We start from the raw sequence: 18,961 nt of genomic DNA, 5'->3' as shown, positions 1-18,961 counted from the left end.
TTAAAATTTACTATTTAATTGGCACCACAGAAAGGGAAATACTTATGAATAAATCTAACAAAAACATTGCAAATCCATGAAGGAAACTATGAACTGATAAAAGAAATCATAGAAGAACTATATTAATGGAGAGGTATTCCCGGTTCATGAGTTAGAAGACAATATTCTTGAGATGTCAGTTCTTTCCAACTTAAAAGTCTATCAAGTTATTTTGCAGGTATCAATTACCTGAGTCTATTTATGGAAAAGATCCCAAAGAGTCAATAGAGTCCAAAGGAGAACAAAGTTGTGGAATTGAAACCACATTGCTTCAATATGTACTTTAAGGCTACATTCATCAAGACAATGTGATGCTGACCAAAGAAAAAGACACATAGCACAAGTGGTTTTTTTCTTTCTTGCTATTGTTTCTAATGTATTTATAAGGTACCACATGATTTTTTGATGCTTTGTATGCCCCTCCCCCACAGTATAACCCCTGTTTTCACTGTATTTGAAATTGGTATAATTTGGGAAGGGGAAGGGAAAAAAATTGTTTAAATAGGGATACAGGTTGACCTTATTGCAACAATGAGATGTACAAGACACTATGTCAAAAAAAGAACCTTACAATTTAGGCGGGAGAGGGGTGCGGGGAGGGGGAGTGTAGTTGTGGAGATGGGAAGGAAGGGATGATAGGGGAAAAACAAAGGAGGAGGCAACAATGCTTGGTAAGAAATGTACTCATTTACCTTGCTCATGTGATTGTAACCCCTCTGTACAGTATTTTCACAATAAAAAATATTAAAAAAAAGAAAAGACACATGGATCAATGGAATAGAGAGCCAAAAAATGACACACAAAAATATACTAAGCTTATCTTTCAAAATGTGAATGCAATGAAGAAAAAGAGTCTTTTCAACAAATAATACAGAAACTGGATATTCACATGCAAAAAAAAAAAAATCAAGATACAGACATTCCTCCACAAGTTAACTTAATGATCCATGATAGAAGTTAAGTGATAAGTTGGGTTTGATTAAAATTAAAAGGTCTAGAGCCTGGCATAATATGAACACCTGAAATCCCAGCATTTGAGAGGCTGAGACAGGAGGAGGATTGGGTGTTCAAGGGCAGTCCAAGTCTACAAACAAGTTCAAGAGCAACCTGGGTCACACAATGACACCCTAATCAAAAACAAAACAATCAAAATTAAAAATTTGCTCTGTGAAAGACATTTATAAAGAGAATGGAAAGACAAGTCATTGACAGAACATTTTTACTCTGGGCTTGGGTGCTATTCCTGCACTCTTCAGCTCAAGGTGAGCACTCTACCACTCGAGCCACAGCGCCATTTCTGGTTTTCTAGTGGTTTATTGGAGATAAGAGTCTCAAGGACTTTTCTGCCCAGGTTGGCGAATCTGCGATTCAGATCTCAGCCTCCTGAGTAGCTAGGATTACAGGCGTGAGCCACCGGCGCCCGGCAAAGAATTCTTAAAATTAAAAAATAAAAAATAAGTAACTCAATAAGAAGGTGAAAGTCCTTAACAGACATCTCATCAGAGATCTACAGTTTGCAATATAAGTCTATGAAAAGATTCTCCACTTCATGTGGCACAAGGGCAATACAAATCAAAACAAAAACCAAATACTATTACCCTACTAATGCTGGCAAAAAAAATGGAGCAACCAGAACTTTCATTTATTGCTACTAGTAATTCAAAATTATATATTTTGAAGGTTTGAAGCTTTCCTACAAAATTTACTCTTACCAAACTATCCAGCAGATGCATTCCTTGGTATTTGCCCAAAGGAACTAAAAATTATGTCCACACAAATCCTGTACCAAAGATGTTTTGAGCAGCTGTACTCAATGTTGCCCAAACTTAGAAAAGACCAAGTTGTCCTTCAGTAGGTGGGTATACAAATAAACTATGACTGTTTTTCAGCGATAAGAAATAAGCTATCAAGCTGTGAAAAGACAAGGAGGAACCTCAATGTATATAGCTAGGTTAAAGAGTGAAAAGGCTGCTAGTTCAATCATTTCAACTCTATGATGTTCTGGAAAAGACAAAACTATGAGGGTGAGAAGAACAATAGTTACCAGGGGTTGAGAGGGAGAGACAGCTGACGAATCAAGCAAAGAGGACTTTTATGGCAGTGAAAGTACTAAGTATAATACTATAATCCCTCAAGTGAACATTCAAGTGCTTTACTGAGAATAAACCCTCAGTTAACAATAATCAGAGGGATTTTATTGGGAGGGATGAGGAAGGATGATGAAGAGGAGGCATTGATCAAGATGCATTAATAAACTGCTTTGTTGAATGGCAACTACTCTGTACAACTACTTACAATATTTTTTAAAACTTAAATAAAATCTAGCCTGACATTCAAAATTCTCAATGCCAGATTAAACTAATCTAACCATTTTAAATTGGTATTGTAAAAAAAGCTTGTAAAAATGTTTATTTCACACCTGTAATAGCAATTTCACATTTAACAAGTGTCCTGTGAATAAAAATACAGTAAGCTGGCCTAATTTGTGGGTTTATTACACATGTTCTGATCAATCCGGACCATTCACAAACAAACAAAATTTCTAAAACAAAAATGTTTAATTCCTGTACCCACATTTTGCTGATCTGTTGATGCAGAGCTCTCAGTACAAATTACCATTAGTTTGTGTTCAGATCACTGTGTGATCTGTGGAGTGTTTACTTGCCCTTAATTTTGTAAAAATATATCTTACATAAAGCAAGGTAAATACTAATGTTCTTAATTTAAGTGCTTTATTGAATACCTCATGTCTTCGTAGAAGCTGGATGGTATTAAGGGAAAAGAAAATCAAACATCTATAGTACAGTACTATACTCTATGACTCCTGAGGGTTCAAAAGGTTTTTCCTCAAGGGTCTTCTATACAGTGTAGGTGTTCTACAATTCATAATCGAGTTTTATCACATTAATCCAATTAAAATTTGAAGTAAGACAGACCCAAAAAACATAGGCTACATGGTTTCCTCATTTGTAATAATTAGTATATGTCCAGGATACTCCTAGCAGAGGATCATAGTAGCTCAATAGCTATGTACAAATGACCATATAAAATGATGCTAATAGAAATGAATTCCAGGATAAGGAAACGAGTTTTTTAAATGTACTGTGTGAAGTTCTTTCTTTTTTCTTTCTTTCCTTTCCCCTTTGGTTTATCCTCTGTTGTCACTGTTTTTTATATTTTGGTATCCTGTGTCTTGTATATACGTTTATCTGATTTGGTGAAGGAAGGGGAACAACAAAATGGTGAGATAAAGGACAAAGGGTGAACCAATGCAACAGTGATACTCACAAGACACTATGCTGAAAATGAACTTTACAACTTGGGGGGAGAGGGATGAGAGGGAAAGTAAAGTGGGAGAAATCAAGGGGGCATAACACTGTTCTAAAAGAAATGTACTCATTACCTTACCTATGTAACCTTAACTATGTAACTTTATATCAACTTTACAATAAAATAAAATTAAAAAAAAACTTGAAAACACACACTAACACACACAACATTATAGCTTAGCCTTGCACCGCACTGTACTATACAGCAATGATTTTACCTTCATAACCATGAAGCCGACTAGAAGTTGCTCATGGCTTGCTGTCACTTACTATTAGCATAATAACATATTATACTATTGTTTACAATCATCCTAGGAAGATAAATCAAGGACCATCTGTAATTCTGAAAGGCTAATATATAGGCTAGCATCCATTGTCAAGTACACTTCCTTAACTCATCTCTTCCTTCTATAGAAATTCTTCTGGAATTTCTAATCATTATCACACAAGTTAATACTTAATACTTGTGCTGCCCTTACTGGGTTACATTATACTTTTATGACTAATAACCTAATCTTACAATCCTACTGTACAGTCCCTGATTATGCAAAGAAGAAATGACTGGTTATATATCTTCCAACACTGTGTGTGTGTGTGTGTGTGTGTCAGGGCCTGGGCATCAACAGTGTGTGTGTGTGTGTGTGTGTGTGTGTCAGGGCCTGGGCATCAACAGTGTGTGTGTGTGTGTGTGTGTGTGTCAGGGCCTGGGCATCAACAGTGTGTGTGTGTGTGTGTGTGTGTGTGTGTGTGTGTGTGTGTCAGGGCCTGGGCATCAACAGTGTGTGTGTGTGTGTGTATGTGTGTGTGTCAGGGCCTAGGCATCAACACTGTGTGTGTGTGTGTGTGTGTGTCAGGGCCTGGGCATCAACAGTGTGTGTGTGTGTGTGTGTGTGTGTGTGTGTGTCAGGGCCTGGGCATCAACAGAGAGTGTGTGTGTGTGTGTGTGTGTGTGTGTGTCAGGGCCTGGGCATCAACAGTGTGTGTGTGTGTGTGTGTGTGTGTCAGGGCCTGGGCATCAACAGAGAGAGAGAGAGAGTGTGTGTGTGTGTGTGTGTGTGTGTGTGTCAGGCCTGGGCATCAACAGAGTGTGTGTGTGTGTGTGTGTGTGTGTGTGTGTGTGTGTGTGTGTGTGTCAGGGCCTGGGCATTGTCCCTGAGCTTCTTTTGCTCAATCAAGGCTAGCTCTCTAGCACTGGAGCCACAGCACCACTTCTGGCTTTTTCTGTTAATGTTTTACTGGAGAATTGAACCTGGGGCTTCATGCATGCTAGACAAGCACTCTACACTAAGCCACATTCCCAGCCCAGCCCTTCAACACTCTTTATTCAAGAATGGTTCATCTTAAAAAAAAAAATACTTGTAAGTAAAATACCACTTCCAACCATTCTAGTTCCACAAATCACCATATCCACACAGTTTTACCTATCAATTTAACAATATTTCTTGGTGACAAAAAATATCCTTAACTGACTCTTTCACATACCTAGATAATAATTTGGGACTCAGGCTACTTCAGCATCCTAACATTAAACATTAATAAGTCAATGTTAGCATATCATTGTTAACATACAATATTTATATATGATGTTGATATAACACATCATGTTAATGGTATATTAACATATAATTATTAATCTTAGTTCCCTTTAAACCCCCAAATCCACAAAAATAATAACAGCTAATATTCACTGAATATTAACTATGTGCCAGATACTACTGCAAAAACCTTAGAAGCGTCCATTCATGTCAGGTGCCAGTAACTCATGCCTATAATCCTAGCTACTGAGGAGGCTGGGATATGTGTGGTTTATAAAGCCAGCCGAGAAAGAAAAATGAGATTTTTATGTCCAATTAACCACCAAAAAGCCAAAAGTGGAGCTGTGGCTCAATGGTAGAGCACCTCCAAGTAAGAGTTCTAAGCCCTGAGTTCAAGCCCCAATACTGGCACACACACACAAGAAGAACCAATTCATTTAATCCTAATAGACATCCTACAAATATATTGTAACATTTTAAAAGTAAAGAAAATGGGGAAAAGTAACTTATTCCAAATAATATAGCAATCAATCATGCAGCAAAATTCAAATCTAAATCAATGCTCTAGGCCCATCATTAACCATCATACTATGCTGCTTCTCTTTGACAAAGTAGCAATAAATAACATCCCTTAATGGCACTCTTAAAAGAGAAGTTTGTTTTGTATGTTCTTCACCCATGGTATAACCCCTGTTTTTCACTGTATTTGATTCTGGTGCCTTGAATCTTGTATATACATGTTTCTAATTTGGGGAGGGGAAGTGAACAAAATATTGAAATAAGGATATAGGTTGACCTGTGTACAGGAGATGTACAAGACACTATGTTGAAAACGAACTTTACAACTTTGGGGGGGGAGGGAGAGGGAGGAATTGAGGAGGTGGGGAGGGAACAGATGGTAGGGGAAAAACAAAGGAGGGGGTAACAAGCTTGATAAGAAATGTACTCATATAACTGTAACCCCTCTGTACAGCATCTTTACAATTAAAAATGTATTTAAAAGGGAGTTTTTCTATCAATAAAAATAATTATCTATAAAAAGAACTAGCATCTAAAGCTATTCTTTAATGCAGGAAAATACACACACACATACACACTATACTGTCTCTCACACACACACACATTCTCTCTCTCCTCTCTCTCTCTCTGTCTCTCTCTCTCTTTCTTCGCTAGTTACATGCCAATGTACATTAGAGAAAAATCTTTCAGGAAAAAGTTTTATCCAAAGCTGTACATGTAATACATGTATTTACCTGGCAAAAACTTCAAAGTTTGCAGCATCTGTCTTTCCTGAGAGAAATCCACCATTAAATGAGTCATGTTGTCACTGACCCTTGGTTTCAAAGAAAGGCGAAAGGCTGAAGCCATTGTGACTCTATGGTAAACACAAATATACTTTTTTAAAAATAAATGAATGGAAATATAAAATCTTATTTAATTTATAAAATGAGAGATAAAAATTTTTCACTTTAATGATTTCAGAGTCTATAACGAACATAAACAAAGAAGTTTGATTTTTCTTTTAAAAATTTTACTAACTAAAAGAAATTTAACAACTTAGCAATTCCAGTCTCTTTTATAAAACTGCATATGTATGCAAAATCACAAGAAACAAAAGTTCAATATTTAAATCATCTTTGTCAGACCCAACATTTATCTGAATCTCTGCACACTCAGTCTCACTGACTTCCTGATGCCAGCCTCACTCCTTTTCATATGCCAAATAATGAACTGTAATGAAATCTAATTCACACAGCCTCTCTAATAGTCATAGCTATACCATGTGACCTCAACAAGAACAGAGGAAGATGGACCCAACATTTATACTACAATTCCTATTAAAGAAAGGATAGGGTAGAAAAGAACTAAAATTGTGGTCAGTATTGACACTAGCAAGATGACATCATTCTGATCTATCTACATCAGCTACATGGAAAGATGTTATGAGAAAACTGTGTTCTAGAAAATATAGTTCAATAAAAATGTATGAGGTGCATGTAAAGTAAAAAACAAAACCAAGATGAAAACAAATCATACCTTACTTTATCAAAAGTACAGGAAGCAGTTCTCTATTAAAACTGGAGGTCAAAAGAAACTCTTGTCCTATTAATCTGAATTTTATCTCAAATCTCAATTTTTCACTTTATAGAAAGTTTCCACCATTATTACCAAGTTCCTTCTTTGGTCAATGATACAAGAGTTCTAATCATGGATGCTGTCCTCCTAGCATGCAAGCTGAGAGGAAGTAAACAGCAGTGAGAGGGACAAAGCAAACCCAGTCCTAGTCACCACAGTCTGCCACATCAAGCAAGGAATAATGGTATTAAAGACGTCATGCTTGCTGAATTCACTTATTATGGAACGAAAAATGTCAAACAGTATATTCTGTTATTTTACTTCATTTTAAAACTAGGAAAATCACTTTTAATAGTAACAATGAGTAACCAACTAATATATAATTTATTTTATCCAGAAGAAAGTAGTTGTTATATTGTGGTTTGCTTATTGTGGCTTCACTGTATTGTAGGTTTAAAAAAATATATGTCAACAGTAATCCCTCACCTATTAAGGAAGCTATGTTCCAGAGACCCTCACAATTGGTGAAAATTCGCTAAGTAGTAGTAAGTGAACCGCAATATAGTGAGGGATAGCTATACAACACTGCTACTTAACAGATTGCACCTATGCAGGGTCTCTGTGGCCTAACTCCCAAGATAGTTAGGGATCACTGTATGTTGAAATATACTGTATGAGAAAGAGAATTCACACTGACTGGAAAGTTACTATATGCCAAACATAAAACTCAGTATTAGGGGCTGGGAAGGTGGCTCAGTGGTAGAGTGCTTGCCTTGCATACATGAGGCCCTGGGTTTGATTCCTCAGCACCACATTAGCAAAAAGAAAAAAAACCCGGAAGTGGCGCTGTGGCTCAAGTGGTAGAGCGCTAGCCTTGAGCTGAAGAGCTGAGGGACAGTGCCCAGGCCCAGAGTTCAGGCCCACAACCGGACCCAAAAAAACAAAAAACAAAAAAACAAAAAAACCCTCAGTATTATACATACTACATTAAGCTGCTGGTTCTCAAAAAAAAGACAAACAATGGACTGGGAAGGTGGCTCAGTGGTAGAGCGCTTGCCTTGCATGCATGAGGCCCTGGGTTCGATTCCTCAGCACCACATAAGCAAAATGAAAAAAAGCCGGAAGTGGCGCTGTGGCTCAAGTGGTAGAGCGCTAACCTTGAGCTGAAGAGCTGAGGGACAGCGCCCAGGCCCAGAGTTCAGGCCCCACTATCAAACCCAAAAAATAAAAATTAAAAAAAGACAAACAACAGAATAAAATAAAATTATGCAAATAAGAAGCTAGAAATAAAAGCTAAATCTGACATATGTTGTTCTCTATAGCTCCATGTATTTTGAGGACTTTTCTTTGTCAGTCATGGGGCTTGAACTCAAGGTGTGGGCCCTATCCCTGAGCTCTTCCCCTCAAGGCCAGCACTCTACCACTTTGAGCCACAATGCCACTTCCAGTCTTCTGATGGTTCATTGGAGATAGAGTTTCATGGGGGCTTCTTGCCCAAGCTGGCTTTGAATCACAATCCTCAGATCTTAGCCTCCTGAGTAGGTAGGATTACATGGGTGAGCCTCCAGAGCCCGGGCTATCTTGCAGACTTCTTAATAAACTATATCCACGTAGATATTTAAGAAACAATCATTGAATCAGTAAATGGGTTTGTACCTAATCCTGAGAACTTAATTAGTTAATGAGAAATGCTGAGGAATATATTTTAGATAATTTTAAATCTGAAATCTATAAATCACTATGAACACACAAAAAAGGATGTCTCCCAAAAATGCATTAGAAAGGTTTATCAAAGTCTAAAAATAAGACTAATTTCTAGTCAAAATGAAAACTTACAACTTAATATCAATCAATTCAGATATACACAGTATAGTTTTCCAAAAAATTGAAAGTTCATTTTAATCTAGGTATGATTAGAAAAATGTGGCTCAAAATCCAAACTGAAAATCTGAAACAGATATTCTCTAAACAGATCCATGTAGTTAGTTATGCTTTAATTCACTTTTATAGTCTCAGTTTATTTCTAACACTTCTAGCTGAATCAAAGGATCTCTTCTAATTTTATTTTTGTGAAGAGAAAATAAATATGAAACATATGAACACATTTAATTTCCTTAAACTGTCTAATTTCATGATTCTTTCTTTCAAGAACCAATAATTTGCCTCAACTCAATCTTACAGCAGTGATTTTCAAGGTTCTAGTGATGTGCTGTATAATATCTTCTCATTTCCTTTTTTGTGGTGCTATACTGGGGCTTGAACTAAGGAATTTGCATTCTTGCTTATTAAGTTTTTCTCCCAGCTCAAGGCTGATGCTCTACCACTTGACCCACACCTCCACTTCTGTTATTTTTGGTCATTAACTGGAGATAAGAGTTTCTCAGATTTGTCTACGTAGGCTGGCTTTGTACTGGTATCCTCAGATCTCAGCCTTCTGAGTAGCTAGGGTTACTACTGGTATCCAGCCCATCTAATCTCTCATTCCTGTTATTTTTTTGCCTATATTCTATCACAGCAAATGGTAAGTTTTCATATATTTATATATATATTCATTTTTTGTATTTGATTATCTGCTCAATTTTATACACTCTCCTTTAAATTTTTTTTTTTTTTTTTGTCAGTCGTGGCGCTTGAATGCTGTCTCTGTGCTCTTCAACTCAAGGTGAATGCTCTACTACTTAAGCCACAGTGCAACTTCCGGTTTTCTAGTGGTTTATTGGAGATAAGAGTCTCATGGACTTTCCTGCCCAGGCTGGCTTTGAACCACAATCCTCAGATCTCAGCCTCCTCAGTAGCTAGGATTACCAGCATGAGCCACCGGTGCCTGGCCTAAAATCCATGTCTTGATTTAAGAGAATAATCCTTTCTTAGTAAAAAGTTATTATGACTATATTCTTAAATTATTTTTGATATCGGAAAAAGAAATGATGGGATTTTACAAACTTACTTCTGGGGAGAAGAGAAACTACATCTGAGAAACCTGGGCATCATAAAGCTAAAAATCAAGTTTAAAACTTTAAGACCTAGAAAAAACTCCTCTGACAGGCAGCAAATATTTGGCAGGTGGAGGAAAGACAAAAAAAACTTTGAAAAAATGAAAAGCATGGACTTAAGGAAGTTTGACTCCTGAGATAATCTGGATGCTAATAGAATCAAGTTAAGAGGACAGCTTAGAAGAGAAGCAAAGAAGTCAGGTTTCAGTGAATAGTCGTGAAAGCTGGTATTAAAATTGAATTCTGTGAAACAAACTGAACAATGAGGTCTAGAGTAGGACAGTAATATGGGAAGCACAGAGCTATACAGAATCTTGAAATGAAAGACTTTGCAAAGTCTTTAACAAGGTTATCTCCAAACCTGGTTAGGAATTGATTTCTAAACCAAAAAATCAGGAACAATGGTAAAAGAATAGTAGCTAATCAGAAGATTAATCTCAAGAGTGGTAGACTGCTCCCAGCAACTTTTAGCAGGCATAACCCAAATCTACCTCATCAAAATACGGTTTTAACTAGCATCTATCTATTCTTCATGTAAACAATATGCTTCACCTTCAAATTCTAATGATCACAGTGAGCAGAAAAGTTTGCACTTGTTGTCTAGCTATTAAGAACTGAGAAAGGAGGAATGCTTGAATACAGGAGTTCAAGACCAGGATAGCCAATATTTTGAGAATTTATCTCTTAAAAAAAGAAAAAAAAAAAACAAGGAAACTTAGAAGAACAATCCACATGTTTAACCACTGTCTAATACTAAGTGTATACTAAATGTAGAAATTAATATTTGTGCTAAGAATGCTTTACCTAGTATGCAAATCTTTGACTTTCATCAAATAAAAAACCATGAAAGAATCAAAATTTTCTGCCAAAATTAACAGACATTGGTCACGCATCCATATTGACTATTCCCAACAATTTTCCAATCAAAGATAACCTAGGATTCATAGTAGTGCTTGAAGAGCTGTGCCCTTCAGAGAAACCTATGCTCATCAAATTAAAAAAAAACTTTAAATTATAAGTTATCATCTCACTATCAACAGTTCTCAGTAATGGTCAGGCAGATCAAATTGTTCCTCCTGCCTTAAGTAATGCAACTATGGCTGGATACTCCTTTAAGGCTCTGATCTATGAATTCACTCTAGCAAGTGCTGAATTCCTTTTTCACTCCTCACTGCACTCATGACAAACACCTTCAAAGTTAAAATCTACTAATTTTCTTTTTCCACCAAGTGAAATCGATAGTGGTGGCATTAGAAATAGAAAGAGATGGCACCAGAAACTGGACAGAATGAGAATACAAAGATGTTAAACAGAAGAGCAGTGACTAGGAGAGCTTTAAGTCTTGGAGACAGTCTAAAATACTGTGATTTCTCAAAAAATAAAAATCACATTTAAATTTAAGGACACAAAAGAATGCAATCTAAGAACATGTTTTTAAATTATCTAAAATAGTTCCCTTTCCATTAGCATAACTAAGAACTATTCTAAAACTAAAACTAACTACATTATTACCAGAAATGAAATTCTTTTGGAAGTACAAATTGTCCACAACTATGTTCTTTAAGAACATGTTTTCATAAGTCTTCCTGATTATTTTCAGAAAATATACAGAGGACATTTTTTAATTTGGCAATTATGTATTCTATAAAAAAACTTTCTGAATTTCATTTCTGACTTCAATATTGACACTTAAATAAAAATATAGGTTTATACCATACCTATCCTTGATCTGTCTGGCAGCCTTGGTGCAAATCAGGGAGAAGAGAAAGAAGGTAGTTAGTGCTTTCCATGCAAGTTTCAATGACAGTGACATGCAAGAAGGTAGGATATAAACCCTAAAATTGATTAGTTTGTATTCATAAAAATATAAATTTCAGGAAATTTGTATGGTTCATATAAGCTTGCATAGTGTGATGTTAGAATTTTATAGTAGAAAAACAAGATCCCATGTAAATTACCTTAAAATGAGGAACATGTAACACTTCAAACTAATTCTAGGTGATTATAGACATTTTTTTCTTACCTTACGATTATCAAAACACACCTCTACTTTCAGTCTGGTATCCTTCAACTAAAATGGGCAATTTCTTCCATGGGACATACATTTTCATGTACACGTCAAATGTTCTCTAGTTTTTCTTCAGACATCTCTTTCACTACTTTATAATGGTTGTTCCAAATTTCTTTATGTGCCTTCACTGAGCAAGGGCCCTGTATTTTGGGAACTTACCTACTAGCATATATACCTAGGCTGCAGTGCCATAATCTTTTACACCAAAGAATGAACTTGTAATGCAGAAATGGACAAGATAGACCAGGAAAACACTTGTTCAAATGAGGTCTTTCCCTCAGATGATTTCACAATCTGTCAACTTAAGTCTATTGTACATGCATCTTTTCTCTCCTTGGTTTATATGTGAAGAAATTTAGGAAGGGGACATAGCTATTACTTGATGTTGTAGTCACAGAAAAAAAAAAAAAACATTTTCCCTTTTGCATTTGCATGTAATATATCCACCAAACTTTTCTCCCATACTAACCAGCGCAACAATGTTGCTAAAGAACATGACTGTTTCATGGAATACTCACACTCTATTTTGAGGGCTAAAATGTTTGGTAATGGCAATATTTAATAATTATTAAATTTAATTGAATTATATATATGTATCAATACTTCTGTTTCTTTCTTCAGTTCTAACAGTTTCTACTTGCTAGGGGTCACTATTATCCCCTCCCTACAATATTTTGGTCTCAGTACTAGTCTAAACAAAAATAAAAGAACTGAGATTTAAGATATTAGTATATTACACAGCTCCAGAATTATTGCTAATCAACTCTGTGACCTTGTGTAACAATTTCTTTCTTTAACTAAGGGATTTGGTCCTTAACATTTCTAAAAATTCCCCATTTAACCTGATTCAGAAGCATCTGTATGTGCCTCAAATCATGAAACTAGTTTAACATCAGTGTTAAGAATGCCAAGTTACACAATCATATTGATTTTTAAGGTTATACTTAAGATAACTACAATTTAAAACAAAGATTTTAATATAGGTGTTCACAGAAGGAAAGAGGGCACTCTTCTCTGCACCTAATATTTCTTTAGGAAAGAGGTATCATTTCTCCTTGTTATGTGGTATGATATATCATGAGTTTAAAGAGAGAAACTAAAAATGAGTAGCCCAGGCCCTTTTACTTTTTCTGGCAATCTGCTTACCCAGAGAGAACACTTTTTTAAACCTCTGTGCTGTTAGTTTTACTGAGAGAGCTACTACCTGTTAACCATAACTGGGGAGGACTGGAGAGGAACAGAGAGAGTGAATTTGATCCAAGTACATTGTATGCATGTATAGACATATCAAAATGCTCTCTTGTACAACTAATTGATGCTAATAAAAATGCAGAAAAAGAAGTGTGTCTCTGATATAATGTGTATACTCCAAAATTATCTTAATATTTGACCTCTGATCAATTGAACTATTTTATCTTATTTCCTCGCTGGTTTTGAACTTGGTTAAAGGAATGTTACTTATCAAGAACATTACTGTTCTGTAAACTGACCAGGATTCAACTCTATCTAGGAAAGTGTCGCGCGTGTGTGTGTGTGTGTGTGTGTGTGTGTGTGTGTGTACACATCCATTCACACAAATCTTTCATGGTATCATTTCATATACTACGGCTATTTGTGAAAAGCCAGAAAAGCAATAGACAAAAAGCCAGATAATCTTGACAAAAACTTATTGTCCCTTGTATTTATATATAATACTTGTTGATAAAAGTGAAAATTCTGTAGCTCCTCTTTCTGTCAAGTTCAAGTGTTATGGTATACATATAATATAAATTCAAAACTTGAAATAACAAAATAATAAGGATACAGGTTGACCCATTGTAACAATGAGATGTGCAATATACTACCTTGAAAATGAACTTTACAACTTGGGCGGGGGTGGTGGGGAGAGATGGGATGGTAGGGGAAAAACAAAGGAGGGGATAACTGCTGGATAGGAAATGTACTCATTACCTTACTCATGTAACTGTAACCCCTCTGTACACTACTTTTACTATATATATAAAGTTAAAATAAGATAGGAGAGTCTCAAATTCTCAATGTATTTCCTTATTTCAAGATGCATCTTACAATGGAAAGTAATTTTTTTCCTATAATTTTTTCTCCTAAAGCAGAAAGCTACCCAAAGATTACATTTTGTATCTTGATCAATCTTGGAGTGATACTTTTATGATTTAAACATCATCCTGTAATAAACACTAACTGAGGACCCCAGGACTTACCACTACTCTGTAATTTCTCGTGGTGAGCTTGCAAGACGCCTCAGTAAAGGTTTACCATTTGTTTAGTTTCAATTCTGCATGTCACTGGAAAGCCTCAGAAGCCTCAAGGTAACTACTTAGTTATTCTACTGAAATCCTGTTGGCCAACACTTCCACCTGTATTTATAGAGATGACCCTCTCCCTCTGCCTTTCTTCCTCCTTACCTTATCTCATCCTCTTTCTCTATCCCTCTATGACTTATTCCCTCTTTCTATCTTTGTTGCTTTATTTTATTGGCTGATAGTACTGAGGTTTGAACTCAGAGCTTTTACCAAGCAGGTACTCTAGCACTTAAGCCATGCCCTAGCCTTTTGTGCTTTAGTGTTTTATGTTTGTTTTTTCAAAAGATCTTTTTTTTCCCCACAAGATCCTCCTACCTATGTGGAATTACAAGCAAAGACCACTGTACCCAGGTTGTTTGTTGAGATGAGGGTTTCACAAATGTTTGGCCCAGGCTGACTTCAAATCAAGACTGTTCCAGTTTCTGCCTCCCAACTAGTTGTCATTACAGGCATGAGTTAAGATCCTTTATAAGATCCTTCAATTTATCAGTTATAGGAACTATTACCTGAGACTAAAGTTCCTTAAGCAGAATTGTAATAAAAGTACATGGAGTAATACCAAGTAATTCTTCATAATTGCAATTAAAATTAAATCAGAACTTTACTCAGTCTTTCTTGCTTTTATTCTATAACAAATAAATGTAAAATCTATTTCCTTCTGTAATTTTATCAAGCACTTTGAAGATACAAACAACCACCTTGTTGTAAATAAATTTCTCCTAGGTATTGTCATTTTTCTCTTTTTAAAGAAATAAAGAACAGAAAAGGAGGCAGTCTCAAAATGCTACTTTCAGCTGGGCTGAAATAGCTAGCTATTTGGGAGGCTGAGATTGAAGTAAGGAGCAGTTCAAGACTAGCCCAGACAAAGATTTGTAACATTTCTGCTCAACAGAGAGCAGGGTATAATGGCTTAGATATGTTATCCTAGCTGTGATAGAAAGCCTGACATCAATGGATCACAGCCTAGGTGTGAAGTTAGGCAAGAACTGTGACCCTATAGCCAACACAGACAGTAGCCGGTGGCATACTTCTGTAACCCTAGTTACTTAGAAGGTTGAGATCTTTGGATCAGGGCTGTCCAGCTCACACAGAAAAGGCCTTGAAACCACCAAAAAGCCAGAAATAGGGCTGTAGTACTAGCTGTAGAGAGCTATTCTTGAGCAAAATAGCTCAGAGACAGCAACTAGGCCTTGAGTTCAAGTTTCAGGCTTGAAAACTAACACACACACACACACACACACATTGATTGGCGCACACATAACAACAACAAACCAGCAAAGAAAAGGACTAAAGGAGTAGCTCAGCAGTAGAGTATCTACATCTGAGACTTTCAAGTACAAACGACAATGCTCACAAAAAATAAAAGAAAAAATATCTTTAGGCAAAAATATCAGCCTTTGCAAAACCCAACTTATGTACTGGATGATTTGATATATTACAAGTTTTGTATTTTTCTTTTTTTTTTTAATCGGTTGTGGGGCTTGAACTCTGGGCCTGGGCGCTGTCCCTCAGCTCTTCAGCTCAAGATGAGTGCTGTACCGCTTGAGCCACAGTGCCACTTCCAAGTTTTGTATTTTTGTATACATAGATTTATCTGTTCCTAAAAAGTACTATTTTTCCAAAAAAACATGTGTATTTAAAATTATCTGTCATAAAACTATACCAAATAACTTGAAATAAATGTTGAAATACAGTACTGAATACACTTACTTTGTAACTAGGCACAAATACATAATAGGATAATTCAGTCTGGCCTAAGACTCTATCCAAAAAATAACTAATGTAAAAAAAACTGAAGGTGTGGCTCAAGTGATAGAGCAGCAAGGTAAAAAAACTAGTTCACACCCCACTATCTCCCACCCAGAAATGCTTTTTTTGAAATATAAGAAGATTCTGTGCCTAGGTTTTAGCCAAGGTGTTTCCCCATCAACTACTTATATTACTGTGGCTTAAGAAATGTAATATGGAATATTCACAAATAGTATACTTTAGGGAAATTCTTTTTCAATATATCTAACAATATACTCTTAGTCTAATAATCTTCAAAGTCATCTCTCCTATTTTGTCATCAACTTCATATCTGAAGCAGGCCAGCAGACCAGACAGCTAAGAAAGTTAAGTTAGTTTCTGAATTGAAACCAAATCCTATCTAGAATATTATTTGAATGTACAAAGAAAATAAATAAGCTAAGCATTTTAATTTAACAATAAATGCATACTCTGGCTAAGGAAGACTGACAATTCCGTGCACCGTATTTCCAGTGGTTTAAGCTGTAAGTACCACCACAAAATGTTAGAGGGCAAGTCCAAAATAGTAAGATAGAAAAAAACAAAGTGACAAATTAAGAAAATATATTTAACCACAATGCTATTTATTTAATCAAAACCTTACAACCTTTTGAGAAAAATTTTAAGGAAAACAATTTTTCACTAAGAAAGCTGAAAAAGAACAAAGGAAAATGAGGATGTGTAATATCAGAAAGGAAGGGAACGACTCTGAAAATGTCAAGAGATGACTGCAAGAAATAAACTTTTATCATAGCTTGCCCAAGCACCAGCATCCATTTCAATGCAGCTTAATTTAATTATTTTATAAAACTTAGGTCTACACTTACTAACCTTCTTCCTGACTCTCAGGCTGTCATTTATTAATTTCCACTGTTATGATTTTGCCTGCCACTAACAGCTGCCCTACTCTTCTACAAGGGAAATCCGTTGACAACTGGAAAACAGAAAAATAAAACCCTAAAGATTTAGCAGTACCATGTTCTGATTAATAGTCAACAGCTTCTGAGAAACTTGTGAATACAGACTATTAACTACTGTCTATGAACTCTACAACATTTTTGCTTTTTGTGTGCTTTGGGGCTATGTGCTTGGTATTTAAGCTTATTGCCACAGTACCCTAGGACAGGTCATATCTCATGTTACTAAAATACTATATAAGTCCTACCAAGAACAAGGGGAAACTTTACAATTCACTTCCACATTTTAGGAATTATTTTTATTTTTATTCATTTTGTTAAAAGAAGAAATTGATTTTTAAAGTTCAAATTTAAAATGCAAAGGCTTAGGCTAAAATATTACATTTTTATTATTATTATTATTATTATTTTGGTTGGTCATGGGGCTTGAACTCTGGGCCTGGGGCTGTCCCTCAGCTTTCAGCTCAAGGCTAGCACTCTACACTTGAGCCACAGCGCCACTTCCAGTTTTCTGGTGGTTTATTGGAGATAAGAGTCTCAAGGACTTTCCTGCCCCAGCTGGCTTTGAACCACAATCCTCAGATCTCAGCCTCCTGAGTAGCTAGGATTACAGATGTAAGCCACCAGTGCCCAGCAAAATATTACATTTTCAAGAAGTTTTTTTCTACCTTTAAGCTCACAGAAAAAAAAAATCACAAAATCAAAATATTGACTGAATACAAATGGATCATATAGCCGCTTTCCTAACATGAATGCAACTCACTACATAGCCCATAAACTAAAAACACCAAAGTTAAATCTTATTTTGATAACCACATATTAATAGTTTGCTAATGATATCACATAATTTCCCACTTTTACATTGTCTTGATATACTCTACATCCCTGAATTTCAATTTGATAAATTGGTAATTATTTGATAACTACCCTACTTAAAATAAGAATAGAATTTAGAATGGACAGTTTTTTGAACACTAAAATCTAAGTTAAAACATTAGCAAGCTTCTTATTCTATTTAATTTTTATGTCAAACATACCCTTAAACAAGGACCTACATTTTCATATTTTAATAAAACCCTCAAATATTTGAGCTAAACAATGAGACATTTGTCTCCCATAATAAAATCGACTAATTCACAGGGCTTATATGCATTAAGTGATGGTGTTTTCCTAAACATGTCATCGAGGGAAAAACAGGGAACTCATTTCTAAACATATTAATAGCAACATCTCCTTTCCTCATTTATGAAAAAGTTTGTAAGAAAACTGTCACTCAGTTCAAGTATATAAGTACCTTTAAAACAAATTTCCAGTAGGGAGATAGCTGAAAGAGACAGTAAGTACACTGAGCTTAATTTTAAATAAAAACTGACCTAAAATAATTTATTCTAGTTCTCTGCTTCAAAATAAATCAACAGCTAGCAGCATTAGAAATGACTAAACAAATCCAAAACTAAATAAATGAGCCTCTTTTAAAAAATTGAGTTATTAGTGTAGTTTTTTATTGGTTTTTTTCATACCTTTGAAAATGCTTCTGGTTCTTTTATATCTAATGACCTTGTTGCATATTCTAGTAGTTCTTCTGAGTTCTCCAGGGCATTATTACACTGAATTAGCTGATTCTAGGGAGAAAAAAAAATCTTAATTATTAAAATGAAGATTATTTCTATCAGACTGTGTTATCAACAACTGAACAAAAATTTGTCAGAGACCTATGGATGATAATATATCCAAAACAGTTTAAATGCACAGATACACAACTTAAAATAAAAAGGGAAAGCAGTTATATAAAACTTGAACCAAATCCACTGAAGTCTTCCCAATTAAGAGACTATCTACAATTTAACATATCAAAATAATCTATGTGCAGACAAAACTTCTGAAGATTAGTG

General features: G+C 35.5%; 1 protein-coding gene across 2 annotated transcripts in view; it reads right to left on the bottom strand.

The window, feature by feature from the left end:
* Fsd1l (fibronectin type III and SPRY domain containing 1 like) overlaps positions 1–18,961 on the bottom strand; it is a 69,206-nt gene that overhangs the window by 28,585 nt on the left and 21,660 nt on the right. Inside the window, exons 4-6 of one of the 2 annotated variants that reach the window (XM_042698387.1) lie at positions 18,590–18,691; positions 11,691–11,713; positions 6,157–6,278 (exon numbers count right to left, since the gene is read on the bottom strand). In XM_042698387.1, coding sequence (XP_042554321.1) covers positions 6,157–6,278; positions 11,691–11,713; positions 18,590–18,691 — 247 coding nt within the window. Of the gene's footprint in view, positions 1–6,156; positions 6,279–11,690; positions 11,714–18,589; positions 18,692–18,961 lie in introns of those variants that run through there. The other variant, XM_042698396.1, reaches the window with a different exon arrangement.

This window comes from Dipodomys spectabilis, unplaced genomic scaffold (genome assembly GCF_019054845.1).
Source record: "Dipodomys spectabilis isolate Male_0828 unplaced genomic scaffold, ASM1905484v1 ptg000006l, whole genome shotgun sequence".
Classification (NCBI taxonomy): domain Eukaryota; kingdom Metazoa; phylum Chordata; class Mammalia; order Rodentia; family Heteromyidae; genus Dipodomys; species Dipodomys spectabilis.
Note: the sequence above shows the minus strand (reverse complement) of the source record. Positions and strands in the feature narration are given on the sequence as shown.